We start from the raw sequence: 15,339 nt of genomic DNA on the forward strand, positions 1-15,339 counted from the left end.
GATTTGTTCCTTGTGAGAAAGAGGTCTTTGTGGTTTTTTGTTTTGTGGTTTTATAGGCAAGATTCTCACAAAAGAACATGTAATACTTGCTCCATTTGTACTTACTTGATCCATGTAATACCTAATCTATTTGATTGTAGGCACAGGGTTTTTTAAAAGTACCTTAGAGCTCTCCTGACACTCCTGAAACAAAGGCACTGCCTCCAGATTTCTCTGATATTTTCCTGACATTTCAGAATGTCTCCCGTTTCTCTACGTTCAGCCACTTCCATGCAACGCGAAACCCCAGTGCAGAACTGATTTTCACACTGTTTTCTTGCAGTGACCAGAAGCAGATCTACATTGGTGATGACAACCCCCTGACCCTGATTGTCAGTGCCCAGAACCAGGGGGAGGGAGCCTATGAAGCAGAGCTCTTCGTCGTGGTTCCACCCCAGGCGGATTTCATCGGCGTCGTTCGCAACAACGAGGTAAAATCCCAGCTGCTTCTCAGGAGTCAGCCTTCACCTGCTGCTGTGGAAGTCTCTAGTGGCTTCTATTATTTCAAAGCACTGAAAAATGATCCATTTTTTTCAAAGCCCCTCTCTTTTATAACCTTGAGAATAGGTCTGTCTTCTATCAGAAACATTTTTCTCCTTGGAGTCTTCCATACTCAGATTTTATTTCATTTTATTACCTGGCTGAGAAATGATATTAAAATTAATACAGCATATCTAAGACTTCTCTCCAGACTTTCATCCAGGTGCTCAGATATAAAGAATGACATTCCTTAGTGTTTTTTCTGGTTTATTGCAGGCTTTGGCTAGACTGTCATGTGCTTTTAAAACAGAGAATCAGACTCGCATGGTGGTTTGTGACCTGGGCAATCCCATGAAAGCAGGAACTAAGGTAAGGTTTGGTCCAACAGGTGTCTGGTAGTCACCCAGGGGGCAGGTGGCATTTTCCTTAATCACAGCAGTGTTTGGGCAGGAAGTTTTCTCCCAGGAATTTAAGATTACACCTGACATTTAGCTGCCCTCATTTGGTTAGTACAGAGGTAGTTGGTTTTAACTTTTCAGCTAAATTAAAGGCTGGAAGGAGTGTTCATGAGTTTTGTGATGCAACTCAAAAGAACTCATTCATTAAATAGTGGAATTAATGGACTTTGGTCCCTCATGAATTTTTTATATTTATCTGACATGTATTTTTTAGGATATAATCAAGAGCTAGCTCACAACACTTCTTTCTCTTAGCTCATCTCTTTTCTGCCAACTTTCATGAGGAAGGACAGAGTTTTGTCTAGTTGAAACCTCTGCAATTCCACCAAATGTAGCTGAAATTGGAAGAATTAAAAAAATTATTAGTGAGACAGATTTTAAGGTGACATGACATAGTAAGTCTTATTTTCTAAGGAAATGAAGTGAAAATCAGTCACAATTACAACAATTTCATGATGCTTTTCTTTCAAGAGCCATCTTGTATAAGATGAGTAAATACTATTTCCAAAATCTTTTGAAGTGTATCAAGCTGAACTGCACAGATTGTGTTAAGCATGTGTTAAGCACAGATGTTAAAGCAAATATGAATTGACTTAGACCAAACCTTGGGAATTAAGTTTGAATCATTAAATTAACCATTAGATTACAATACTTTTTGCAGCATCTGGGGAGGCTCAGTTATGTGTAGGAATGGCTGAAGTAAGTGTGGGGAGCAAGATACCATCCTTATTTTGTATTTTATGGCAGTGATGCCTTGGCTGGACATACCAGAGGGCAGTACATTTCCAGCCTGGGGGAACTGGACAACTTGAATTTGCCAGTTCTGTGTGTGTGTTCTCTCATCACCAGGAGTCTCAAGCAATTTCACTGGAGTCTAATAGCACTGAGAATCTTTTCATGTGTGTTTTATTGTGCTTCCAACTGAACCACAGTGCTTTTTTTCCCCCAGCTCTTGGCTGGCCTGCGTTTCAGCGTGCACCAGCAGTCTGAGATGGACACCTCTGTCAAGTTTGACTTGCAGATCCGGAGGTATGGAAATCCCTGAGGATGAACCTCCCCTGGGAGAGGACACACACAGCAAACAGACTGCAAGCCAGCATCATTCTGGCCTAATTCTCTTGTCTTTGCCTTGTGATGGCTTGAAACATAACCACACTGAGTTAGGTTTCCTGAAATATGGGAAAAAAATTAACAATATTTGTATGTGCACATCTCTGTGCTCTGCTGGCACTTGTGGTGCCACAGAATGACTTTGGGTTTAGAGCCCTCTTTTCAAACTGGTGCTTGAACTCTGAATTCCTTCTGAATTTTATATATTTAGAGGAGGAGAGTCTTTCAGGGCAGGCAGTGTATGGGGTAGTCCAAGCAGAAGCAACCTGCAATGAACCATCACATCTGGGGTGTCTGTCACCTTCCTTAGGCTGACTGGGGTTTCACCTGAAAACCCCTGGCACCAAAGTTGAAGATTCTATGGAATTTAAGTTTGTAATATGTGAACCATCCCAGCAGCCAGCCAGAAAGAGCCTGAAAACTAAATGGAACAAAAGAGTAGTGTTCATGTTAGTAATCAGATGAGCACTGTCATATAAATCTGATATATGAATCTGAATTTGTAACTTCTGGAAATGATATTTAAGGTTGGAGATGTGATCATTAGGACTATCTTTAGCCAATGCAGTTTTATGTTGTTTTTAATGGACAGTATGAATACACCTGTTTTGGTTTTTCCCCATGGTGGACCAAAAGCACTTTTTTTTTCCATTTAAGGGATTTTTTTTAAAATGTAGTGAATAAACTCATCTCATCCACATATGCATTTATCATCTCTGGGATTAGGAAAGATTAAAGCTGCCATTCTATTTTAAGGAGGGCATGTTTTGCCATACCAACCAAAGGCCTTGGCACATGAAATATCTCTTTGATCTCCCACTGCTCTCTGCTGAGTTTTCCCTTCTCCATCAGGTGTGCCAGTGGCATGGGGACTGTTCTTTGCAGGAAATTATCTGCTCTGGGGTGTCTGTCACCTTCCTTAGGCTGGCAGCAGTCACACGCTGCTGTCCCAGGGTCAGAAACAGTCAGGGAGGCTGCTCAAGCCATGCTGGTCTCCTGATGGAAGAGGAGGGAGGTTCCTGAAGTGTTTCAGGCCTTTCATGGAAGGAAATTCCTTCAGTGACTGGTGGGTGCAGGAAGGGTGAGCAGAGGTGCCATGGGACAGAGTAATCACAGTTCCCAGTGACAGGCATCACCAGGGATTATCTGGGACAGCTTTTAGGGATCCCACTGCTTGGCTTAAACTCACAAAGCTGGATCTGCAGTGCTGGCTCAGTTCCTAGCAGAGCAGGTCTAGTCTCTAAAAGAGTGAGGTATTTACAGGTCAGGAGGCAAACACTGCTGCAGGTGTTGGCTGATTACAGCAGCAGGGAAGAATAATTAGAAGATTCAGGATTCTTTCTAAAGGAAAGTGTTTGGTTGGGGGGACAGGATAATCAGATGTGTCAAAGGAGATCAAAACTCTGCTCCCAGCAGCACTTTGAGGGGGTGTGTTCCCTGTATTTTCTTACATGAGAGCTGTAGGACAGAGTCAGCATTAACTCTGTGTCCTTCACCAACCTCTCCCTGCTGGGGCTGCCCCACACTCTGCACAGGCTGGGGCTCCATGCATGTAGGTGAGAACTTGCTGGAATCTTATCCTAAAAGCTATCCATAGTTTTTAGCAACTCTGCTTTCCTACAGGGGGTCAGGAACCATCCTATGTTACATGCAATTACTTTCAAGTGTGGAGGGTTTATTAATTAAATACCTTGCTTATTTCATTTAAGAATTTACCTTTTATTTTCCCTGCAGTTCCAACCTGTATGACAACCTGAGCCCAGTAGCATATTATCAGGCTGACCTTGCTATTTCAGCAGCTGTTGAAATTAGAGGGTAAGCAATACTATTTTAATTAACACTTTTAAGGAGCTTTGCACATTTGCTTCTTTATATTCACTGAACTTCCTTTCAGGTCTGCATAAGTTTTCCAGGAAGGTTTAGGGAATTTTGAATCATAAAGACAATATGGTTTTCTCTAACCAGCCTTTGGACTTTTGGATCTTAAATAATTCTAAATAATTACAAAATTTATTCCAAAAAGGAATACCGTGTCTAGAGATATTTTTAGAAGAAGAAAACATCACCCCTTCTCGTTTGTAGTTTTACATTTCTGCAGGTCACTTTTCTCCTCCACAAACTGACTGGGGTTTCATCTGAAAACTCCTGAAACCAAAGTTGAAGTTTTTATAGAATTAATTTTGTAATATCCTTCTTAAGCATAGTATTAATATTGTAATGACTTGGTTACTCCATCACCTCTACTTCCCACCTAAAAGTTCTCTTTCTTGACCAGTTAACTTCGATTCCTGAGTCATAATTTTTTAAATTTTCCCCTACATTCATTATTGTGACAAATTTGTTCAGTATCTGAGAGGTGGGGGATGGCACACTGGAAAAGCATGATTGGCATCTTCACTGCTTTCAGGGCTGAATTACTCTCAGGACTGTACTGCTAAGGCTCTACCAATATTTCTCATTATCACAATATTTCACACTGGTTTTGTTTGGATTACATGTGTGTCTTTTATCTTTTTTTTAACCTAGAGAACAGACCTGAACATTTAATACTCAAACCACTTCTTTCAGGTTTTATGTAGAGGATGGAGGAGCGGAGATTACATTTTAAGCATGTTGATTTTTCCCTTTAGGTGTTCTAGAGAATCCCATTTCTTTTTTCATGCTTGCTAATAACACCTCCTTTGCTCTGCTGTTTAGTGTGTCGTCCCCTGACCACATATTCCTTCCCATTGCAAACTGGCAGCCAAAGGAGAACCCTGAAACAGAAGATGACATTGGGCCTCTAGTTCAGCACATCTATGAGGTGTGGAATTACTGCTGATTTCTGTGACATGATGGTTCTGTGATAAATGAAAACAAATCTTTTAGTGTAGCTTTTCTCTGGTGTCAATTAGGATTTTTTTTTTCTTTTTTTTTAATTTTATTTTTTTAATGCTGGGCCAATAACTGGTATATCCAAGAAGGGTTGGAATGCCTGAAAATATTGTAACAGGGCTTGATTACCTACATAACTACACATATTTTATTTTCTTGCCTTTTGAAATCTAGATAAAACTTTTGAAGTAACGTGAACTCAGGGAATGGCTAATGGCTCTAAATTATTGTATTCTATCTGTTCTGAATCACTACTCTGAAGTCTTTTGCTGTGAAAAAATTGAAGTATTTAAAATTTCCTTTAAAGAATTATCACAGATTTAATCTAGATTGTTTAATTAAGCAAAACTTACCAAGAGAACTGTGTGAATATTAATAGTTAAAAGTTTTAGCACTTTTAGGTAAAGTTTTGATGCTGTTGCCATAAGTGGTTGGGGGTGGGGGTAATGGCAATATCACATTTGTGGCTCAAATATAAAGTAACAATTCTATGCACTTTAACAGAGAGAGTAGCATTATTTATTTACATCTGTAAATTTTATTTTCATAATCAGCTGAGAAACAATGGTCCAAGTGCATTCAGCAAGGTGATGATGACTCTGCAGTGGCCTTACAAATACAAAAACAACACGCTCTTGTACATTGTGCAGTATGAAATTGATGGTCCCATGAACTGCACTTCTGACATGGAAATCAACCCACTGAAAATTAAGGTAAGCAGGACTTTCCCTTTGAGTGGAATGAAGTTTGCTTGGCTGTTTTGTAAGTACTCGAAATAGCCAAATCCCTGAGAACATGACAAACTGAGATAGTTTTTCATCTGTGGCTGATGAATGAATCTTCACTTTTCCACACTACCTATCAATGTATATAGCAGGTGAAATAAAAGGTGAAAAGCAGCTGAAAATTATCAACTCAAAGACCAATTTGTCTTGTTTCTTTTTATTCTGGGGTTTCTTTTTTTTTTATTTTAATTTAACTTCAAGGCTGTTCTATATGAGTTCTAAGTCCAAACCAATGGAATTATAATGAATGTGGTCATGAACTAAAACCTAAAACAAGCCAGATACTTCTGGATTGTTTATTTAAATTTTCTGGGTTTTGTTTCTTGGAAGAAAATGGTATTTTTTTAATATTAAGTTATCTATTTATCCAATTGGATAAATTCATCCACTTTGGATCAATTTATCTATTCATCCAAAGGCCACAAAGGACAACAGGGTTTAGCTATCACCACCAGCAAAACATGGGATTTACAGAACAGAACAAACTCCTTTTTCCTGGGCTGGACTAGGCAAAGAAACACCAGATAGAACCCAGCAAGTTTAATTGAGTGTAAGGAGATTTGATTTCTAGGAGAGTTTAGAACAAGCAATAGAAGTCAGTGTGCTAGTTCAAGAAGAAGTCAGTGTGTTAGTTCAGGAAAATATCAGTATGTTAGTTCAAGAGCAAAAAAAGGGCTGGGGGAAGATATTCAGTGTATAGAGCAACAAAGAATGCTTGTGTATCTTTGATAACCAAAAAGCAACATCAATGAATATATAAATACAAAGTTCCTGTGCTTCTGCTCTGCCATTTGCAGTGATTTATTTTCAGCCAGAGTCTGAAGTATAGCTAGCATAGGAAGAAACTTGCAGTGAGGTATTTTCTTGGCCTTCAGCTTGAAGCCTGCAGTATGCTGAGCCACTGTTTGTGTTCCCTTGGTGTGTGCTAGATTTCTGCTTCCAAGGATGAGGAGAGGAACGACACCCTTGGCAGGGAGGAGCAGCGCGGGCACCGCGTCAGCCGGAGGGACGTGGCTGCCGTGGAGGGGGACGTGCACACCCTGGTGAGCTCCCAGCACTGCGCTGCTGCCAACACACCCGCACTCCTGGCCTGCTAGGAGTCCTGAAAAACAAGTGCAAGGAGGATTTTAACTCCCTAAACATGATTGGGAAAAAAAAATCTCTAATAGGAAATTATCTTATTGCCTTATCACTGCCTTTGTAACTGCCAGCTATAAGTAATTATCCAATAGTGGAGGTTATTTAATGTATTTCAGTAGTTTGTGGTGCTTTGTCAGTGTAGGTATATGGGTAAAGGCCATTAAGGACTTTTCAAATATTTTCACACTTGGAACATCCTTCCTATTTTTATACACAGGGCTGTGGGACTGCTGACTGTTTAAAGATTGTCTGTCAAGTTGGCCACCTGGAGAGGGGAAAAAGTGCAATATTGTATTTAAAATCACGCCTTTGGACCCAAACTTTCATGAATGTGAGTGACTGGGAATATTCTGTCGCTGTTTCTAAAACATTTAAAGTGGTTTTTGTACCCACATGCAATACTAATTTTGCTTTTCTTACACAGAAAGAAAATCAGAATCATTCATATTCTCTCAAATCATCTGCTTCCTTCAGTGTTATAGAGTTCCCTTATAAGAACCTTTCCTTTGAAGATATTCACAATTCTACAGTTGTAAGTCATTTACATACATATACAATCACTTCAGAATTGGTGCAAAGACAGTTATTGTTGAGTAACACTTCTATGACTTGATATCATTTTAATTTTATCAGCTATTTGTTTCATGTATTTATTTCACTTGTGCACGTAGAGTTGAGGGTAAAAACAGACTGGAGTTGACAATATTTGTGGCTTGAAAGATTTAATTGAAAATGAAAATAATGATGGTGAACAGTCCTCATGTTCCTCTTAATGCCATTATTGCTAGAGAAATATTTTATTTGAAATTTGTTTTCAACTGTAGTAGCGCTTACAGCTGGAATAATGAAATTTCATTATATTATTTGAGGTACTATATATGAACTTTATATGTGAGGGTGGAACAAAAAGACCTTCTGTGCCTCAGGGGGTTTCAAAGGGAAAGGAGACAGGGTGCAAACAGAAAGGAAGATATATTTGGGCTGGCAAATTGAAAGTTTTTGGTAAGCATTATAGGATTAAGAGATCTTAAGGAAAAGGTAGAAAATTATTATGATTAACTTATTTTTGAATAGGGTTTCTAATGTCTGTTATTAACTGGGGCTTTTTTGTCTCACATCATGTGGACTTGATACTTTGTTTCAAAGTATACTGCCTTTTAAGAAAAAAAAAACCTATAAAGAAAAATCCCTTAATTATTTGTCTGTAATTCCATCATATTTCCAGATTCCTAAGTTTTACTGAAAATCATCAAGAATTACAGAAGACATGTTGCCATGTTACCACTGATTGCAAAAAAAAGAAAACCCAGGCAAAACAATCCCCAACCCCCTACTATAATTTAACTTTAAAATCCTGTTAAATTTGGGTCAGTGAAGTCATTATGTCACCAAGAATCTATGGCTTTTCATTCATTCTGGAGAGAAAAAGCAATTTATACTGGATTAAGATTATAATCATGATAGGGTAAAGGTATATGAGATTGAAAATGCATGGATGAACTCAGCATGTCACTGTGGAGCAAAATGTGATTTATTGTGTTTTTCTGTCAGGTTGCTACAAATATTACATGGGGCATTCAGCCACAGCCCATGCCTGTGCCAGTGTGGGTTATCATTTTGGCTGTGCTAGCAGGGTTACTGCTCCTGGCTGTTCTAGTGTTTGTCATGTACAGGGTAAGTCCTGTGTCTGGGGGGGGTTTGTATCATTTGCTTTTCCCTACTAATGATGTATTATTTCATAGAGCACTGGCACTTTGCAGAAATGCCTTGCTCCCCATATCATCTGAATCTGTTGAGTTTTTGAAATAACTGTAAAAGCTTTTCAGCTTTGTCAGGAAGAAGCTGAATAGAAGAGCATGTCTATGATGGTGCTGAACTCAGTTTTAGTTTTAAACTGATATTTACTTTCTTTGGAGGTCAAAAATGAGGGAAGAGAGTGAAAAGACAGCTTAATCAGTTAAGATCTGATCATGAAGGAAAGGGAAAGGATGTGTGTATGTTCTGCAAGTCCCAATGCAATTTCTTCCTTGTTCCCTGAATCACAGATGGGCTTTTTCAAACGTGTGAGGCCACCTCAGGAAGAGCAAGAAAGAGAGCAGCTGCAACCACATGAGAACGGGGAGGGAACGTCAGAAGCTTAAGCAGAGTTTTATCTGTAAGACATTCTGAAGTGTACACTTGCCTACATCTTGGTCACAAGTATTGGCTTCCCCCTTCATGAGCAAACACTCACCAGAGCAGAGCTGCTGGTCTCAGAAGGCATCAGCACTGTGTGCAAAACAAGGGCAAAACACTTAAACCTCCCTCCTGCATTAATGCTGTTCCTGCCTGCCACTAACACATCTGCACTGACCCCTGGGGCAAACTCCAGTGACAGCAGTGCTGGGATTCTGCTTGCTGGGACACAGGACACATCATCTTCTCTGGTTCATGCACTGACTCTCCATGAATTGCTACCCAGATTCTGCATTTGCCCTTGGAGCCAACAGCCTCCAGAGGTGCTGGCTGGATTCCATGGTTGGTTTTGGTTGGAGCACACTACATTTCATTGCCTAGCTCTTGAAAGTCAGTTGCACAAAAAAAAAAGGTGAATGTAGCTTGTTTTACAGTACTGAAGAATGTTCTTTACCCATTTGCTCTGATGATGATTTTTTTTCCTCCTGCTCAACAAATAGGAAATATTCAGTGGAATCAGTCACAGCTGATACCTGTTCTGCACACCAGTCATCTGTCTTGTGGTTTCCCTCCAGACTTTACAAATGCTGTTCTTCAGGTCCTGGGTCTCTTACTGTAGGGATTGAGCCTGCAAGCACCAAGTGAGGGATAGAAATCTGGGGCTGATGTACTTTCTGGGGGTTTTGGGGAAAAGATTCAGGGCGAGATCCCAAGACTCTGTTGTGTATTTCCACAGTGCAGGATCCAGGTGTTCCACAGAGTTTTTGGCACCATGGATGCATTCATGCCCTGCCAGGGACAAGATGCTGGGCTGTGGCTGCCAACAGACATGTGTGAGAAAACCTTGGATGCCCACAAGTCACACCTGTGCAGGGTTTGAGGTGAAGGCTGTAAATTACTTGGATGGTATTTTGGTTTCTAGCAGAGCACTGGAGGGGCACTGTGTGGCACAGGTTACCTGGTGCACTGCAGGGAAGCTGTGAATCCTCACTTTCCCTGCCTGACCATGCCCAGGTGCAGGATGGAGTGACACAGGGGCTGTTCACACCAGGCTCTCTGCCAGCCACACCCAAGGATCTGGATTTCAGCTGCACTTCAGCCACACTCACACCTCCCTCACCTCCTGCCCCCAGAGAACAGTGAGTCAAATGAGGCAGGGCAGAGCTGGCAGTGCACAAGGGTTCAAAAAGTAAAGGCTGATTTGGCTTGTTTCATTTCACTCATTCATTGTTCCATGGGCTTGTTTCATTGGATTCATTCATTGTTTCAGTCCCTGCATGTTTCTTTGCACAAGACATTTCATTGCACAAGACATTTCATTATGTTTAATGCATTTCATTACCAGAAAAGACACTAAGTATTTTGATCCATTGCTGGTTTCTGAACATACCAAAAGGTCAGTGGTTTAAAGCCATGGGTTTACATCACTCTCAGCTTATTTCTCTCACCATTGGTGTAGTAAAAGGAAACTTCTTACACTGATTGAGACAAGAGCATTGTCTGTGCATTTCAGTAGACAAGGAACTGCAGAGCAGGAGGTTGTTCAGCTTGCAGCCACAGGTTGCACAGATCCTACATACCTGGACATACCTGAACCATTACTAAGGTGCCTTCTATGAGATGTGTTTATTCTCTTTCCCAAAAAGAGAATAAATTACACTATAAACTCCCTGTGTGCAGTCAGGCACACAAAGGAAGACTTCTACTGTTCTTACACCAGTGAGATTTCTATGTAGACTAGCCTTGAAAGGGCAAAATCTCTGGTTTGGTTTTGGACCTTGGGGTTTCTGTTCATAGCTGCATCTCCCCCATAAATACAGCAGTGCTCACTAAACCCAGAATTTTCTGAAATGAGCAGTTTGTTTCAACTCTGATTTCTGCATCCTTTCAGGGGTTTAAAATCCGCCAATGGCTTTTGTTAAGTCCATTTTTACTTGCTGATCCATGATGGCATCTGAGAGCACTGAGTCTGGGAGGGGCCAGTATGTTCACCAGATATAGGCTTGCATGTTTATCCATTTACATGGGTTGGGTTTAGACACTTTGTTAGATAAAATTAGTTTACATGAAAGGATGTAGGGCATGATTCTGCTTTCAAGGTCTTCAGTGTGGCCAATGTTTTATTTTTGTCTTTATTTTTAGTATTGTTACTAGTAATGTAGTTGAGAATCAGGAGTCAGGCTTTGATCCTGGCCTCAAAATGTGACTTTGGCATTTTCAGTTTCTTACATGGGCTTGTGGTTCTCATGCTTTGTCAGCTGATTATCTGTGTGCAAGGAGCTTGGTTTTACTCAGTCTTAATCTCAGTAGGGTAAGAGGTTTAAGAGACTGCCAGACAGATTATAGCTCTAATTCCTCCATGTGTGCTTTCATTACATGTACACTCCATGGTGACTTGAAATTTATTAGACTACTTGCATGTGTAGGCTTTATTAGGAGGTGAAAAAGAGTATTTAAATAAAAATCATGGTCAAGATCCCTCCTGCTCACATGGAGGGGATACCATAGCATTGCTAATGTCAGTGCTAATTGCATCCTAATTTTACTGGAAATTCTCTTTTTGCTGATTTTCAGGATAAGAAGGTACATTTTATTGGTACAGCTGCTGTAGCTATAGAAAGTATCTTCCATTTTTGAAGTTACATAAAGTAAGACTTATTTAAGTGATTTTTATTTCTTGCCTTCTGCTGAAGGATGAAAACAAATAGTTGCTTCTTCCATGTCCATTAATTTCCAGTTAGGTTCAAAAGACCACAGTAGCATATGTAAATGGAGTATACAGGTTACTTAGTGAGCATAGGTGTAACACCTCAAATTCAGTTTAAAGTAGCATTTGTGTTTCAGGGAGATTCCAAACTGGAAATTTTCCTGAATGGGGGTGCAGGAAACTTTTGATAGTGTGTTCTAGATTCAGCAATAAGAGTCCAGATTATGTATGTACTTGTGTCAATATAAATTTTATACTAACTTACAGGCATTGATGTATTCTTATAGCAAGTGCTGTAGAAGGATGTTAAAGCTTTTAAAGAAACTTTAGAAAAGGTATTTTAGAATGAAATTAATGCCTTTGAGTTGAAATTGGTATGCACAAGGTGCATACTGGAAGCATTTAAAAAATACAAGTACAGTAACAGAGAATTAGCCTTCTTTTGAGAGCTATGTTTCAGGAGCAGATTTTTTATGACTATAAAATCAACAGCTGTGTAATTATTTAGACAATGAAAACATTTTAAAAGAGCTATATCTTTTATAATGAAATATGAAATTATGTAAGTACTCCAGTTTGCAATTGATGCAGCATCTCATGATCAATACTGAAAAGTGATTTATATTACAGAATGCATATTATCTATTACTATATTTGACAATATTTAGAAAATGTAAAGCAAGGAACCTAATTTATAGGTTTACATTTCTTTCAAGAAACTATGAAATTGTGGAAATAGCTTTTGTTTAAGCATGACTGTAAAGTCAAATATGGGCTCTATTTATCAACATAATTTGAAATCTTTGAGTAAATTTGCCAAGTTATCAGGGTTTTTTCTGTTTTAAATCTTGATCTACACATTGATTTCCAATTCACATAATGCTTGTGGAAACTTTTTAAAGTTTACTATGTGTGCTCTTTCTTTATAAAACATTTAATCCAAGCAAAGGTATTAAATATTTAGTTGTTTCTAAACTTGAGTCCATGCTTAAATAGTCTTAAAGGGTATTTTGAAAATACTTTAGCTATAATCTTGGTGATTTGAAGGAATCATGCTTCACTTGGATTTTTTGCAGCATTTGGGTTTGTTGTTGGTTACCCTGACAGAATCCTAGAGTATTTTTTCCTCCACCTTCCCAAACAGTCTCAGAGCAGCATTACACTGGTTTTTGGTTAGTCTGGACCAAAGACAAAAACCAGGTTTTGTCTTTGGTCCAGCCTAACGTGACCCTTTGAACGTGATTCTTTGCTGCTGGCTGTTAATCAGTTGAGAAAAAAAAAAAAGATATTTTATTACAGAAAAACAGGACTCCAAAAACTAAAAAAGGTGATGGCAGGGCCCAGAGGAGATAATTTTGGTTTGTTCCTGAGGCGTGCCGAGCTCTGTTGGCATTGGCCCTGTCACAGCCAGATGCCACAGTTGGGACCATGGCTGTTGCTGAGCTCTGTGGCTCCTGTGGGATCTGATCTCCTTGGATGGGACCATGGCTGTTGCTGAGCTCTGTGGCTCCTGTGGGATCTGAACTCCTTGGGTGGGACCATGGCTGTTGCTGAGCTCTGTGACTGCTGTGGGATCTGAGCTCCTTGGATGGGACCATGGCTGTTGCTGAGCTCTGTGACTCCTGTGGGATCTGAACTCCTTGGGTGGGACCATGGCTGTTGCTGAGCTCTGTGACTGCTGTGGGATCTGAACTCCTTGGGTGGGACCATGGCTGTTGCTGAGCTCTGTGACTCCTGTGGGATCTGAACTCCTTGGGTGGGACCATGGCTGTTGCTGAGCTCTGTGACTGCTGTGGGATCTGAACTCCTTGGGTGGGACCATGGCTGTTGCTGAGCTCTGTGACTGCTGTGGGATCTGAGCTCCTTGGATGGACCATGGCTGTTGCTGAGCTCTGTGACTGCTGTGGGATCTGAACTCCTTGGGTGGGACCATGGCTGTTGCTGAGCTCTGTGACTGCTGTGGGATCTGGGCTCCTTGGGTGGGACCATGGCTGTTGCTGAGCTCTGTGACTCCTGAGGGATCTGAGCTCCTTGGATGGGATCCTGGCTGTTGCTGAGCTCTGTGACTGCTGTGGGATCTGGGCTCCTTGGATGGGATCCTGGCTGTTGCTGAGCTCTGTGACTGCTGTGGGATCTGGGCTCCTTGGGTGGGACCATGGCTGTTGCTGAGCTCTGTGACTGCTGTGGGATCTGAACTCTTTGGGTGGGACCATGGCTGTTGCTGAGCTCTGTGACTGCTGTGGGATCTGGGCTCCTTGGCACTGAGTCTCCAGCCCCCAGGTGCCATATGCCATGGTCTGGCCTGGCTCACTGCCAGTCCTCTGCCCACTTTTGCTGGCCTAAGAAGGGACCTGGTGTTTCCTTTTTTTGTGAGGACCTTGCAGAGCCAGCATGCTCACTGGAGGTGATGGGTTAATTAATTCATAATGCTGTTGGAAGCCTTTGATCACCCACATTGGGTGAAGCTTGGTGTATATTCTAAAGTGTGTCCACTACTAACTCGTGAGTGCTTCAGAACTGGGACCAGCTTCTTTAAGGCCATAGTGGAAAATTTGAGTAGAGGCTATAGGAAAATGGGGTTGAGTCTGTAGTACTACTGCTGTTTCATCTGGTTGTGGTATTTAGTTCTGTTTTTTCCCAATGTGTAGAATTTTAACACAGCACAGGAAATCTAACCTTTCATGCAATGACTTTCTCCAGATATGCTGCATTAAAGGTGAATAACTTGACCCTGGGCTTTTGCAAAGTAATGAAAGATTTCATGTAGCATTTGCATCTTAAAAAAAATCCTTGTACAGGTTTTGCTTTTCTAGTCCATGAAGGAAACCTGTATTTGCTATGATACACATATGCTGAAAATGTAACATTTTATTTCTTCATAATGGATTTTTTTTTGACTTTCTTTTGTGTTTGCTCGTGCATTAAATCAGTAAAGCATTATTTGCACAAGCAGAAAATTAACATACTAATGAGAGTGCTGCGTTTTATGTTTCTTTGTCATGCAGTAAATGCTTGCAGCATAAATGGGAATATTTTCAGTTACTATGAACTTGTTTCAAAGGTCTTCGGTACATTTAAGGAGAGCAATATACATTTGAAGTCACCTTATTTTGTATTAAATTATAAATTGTGCAAAGAAGTGGGTATTGTGGCACAGTAATTTTGTACTGAGATGAAATATATAGCTATTGAAGCTATGGTTTGCTTTTTAACTCATTCTTTTCATCCTAAGGCAAATTTGAGTGTTTTTATTAGGTTGTATTTTTCTATGTATATATATACAATTTCAAAATACTATGATTGGGTAAACTGAAAAATGTAATTATTGATTTGATTCTGATATTTAGAATTTTGGAATAAAATACCTCTTAATCAACAGAAATTCTGTTGTAGGTTTGTTTTTGTTTGGGTTTTTTAGCTGTATTTTTTAAATGCATTTAATTCACCAGAAATATTTCATAATGTATATTTGTACTCCACAATTACGTGCTTAATTAAAAAACCTTACATTTACACAACTTTTAGGTTCGCACCTCAAGTGGCACCTTGAGTCAAAAAATCTTGTAAAAGT

The 15,339-nt window shown here is 40.0% G+C and overlaps 1 protein-coding gene across 1 annotated transcript in view; it reads left to right on the forward strand.

The window, feature by feature from the left end:
• ITGAV (integrin subunit alpha V) overlaps nucleotides 1–15,150 on the forward strand; it is a 49,523-nt gene extending 34,373 nt beyond the window's left edge. Inside the window, exons 20-30 of the mRNA XM_054636200.2 lie at nucleotides 323–470; nucleotides 796–888; nucleotides 1,927–2,006; nucleotides 3,822–3,902; nucleotides 4,785–4,890; nucleotides 5,516–5,674; nucleotides 6,676–6,789; nucleotides 7,104–7,217; nucleotides 7,311–7,418; nucleotides 8,438–8,560; nucleotides 8,932–15,150. Of these exons, the coding sequence (XP_054492175.2) occupies nucleotides 323–470; nucleotides 796–888; nucleotides 1,927–2,006; nucleotides 3,822–3,902; nucleotides 4,785–4,890; nucleotides 5,516–5,674; nucleotides 6,676–6,789; nucleotides 7,104–7,217; nucleotides 7,311–7,418; nucleotides 8,438–8,560; nucleotides 8,932–9,027 (1,222 nt within the window). The 3' untranslated portion in view covers nucleotides 9,028–15,150. The remainder of the gene's footprint in view (nucleotides 1–322; nucleotides 471–795; nucleotides 889–1,926; nucleotides 2,007–3,821; nucleotides 3,903–4,784; nucleotides 4,891–5,515; nucleotides 5,675–6,675; nucleotides 6,790–7,103; nucleotides 7,218–7,310; nucleotides 7,419–8,437; nucleotides 8,561–8,931) is intronic.
• Nucleotides 15,151–15,339: the final 189 nt, after the last annotated feature.

The sequence above is a fragment of the Agelaius phoeniceus genome, chromosome 7 (assembly GCF_051311805.1).
Source record: "Agelaius phoeniceus isolate bAgePho1 chromosome 7, bAgePho1.hap1, whole genome shotgun sequence".
Classification (NCBI taxonomy): domain Eukaryota; kingdom Metazoa; phylum Chordata; class Aves; order Passeriformes; family Icteridae; genus Agelaius; species Agelaius phoeniceus.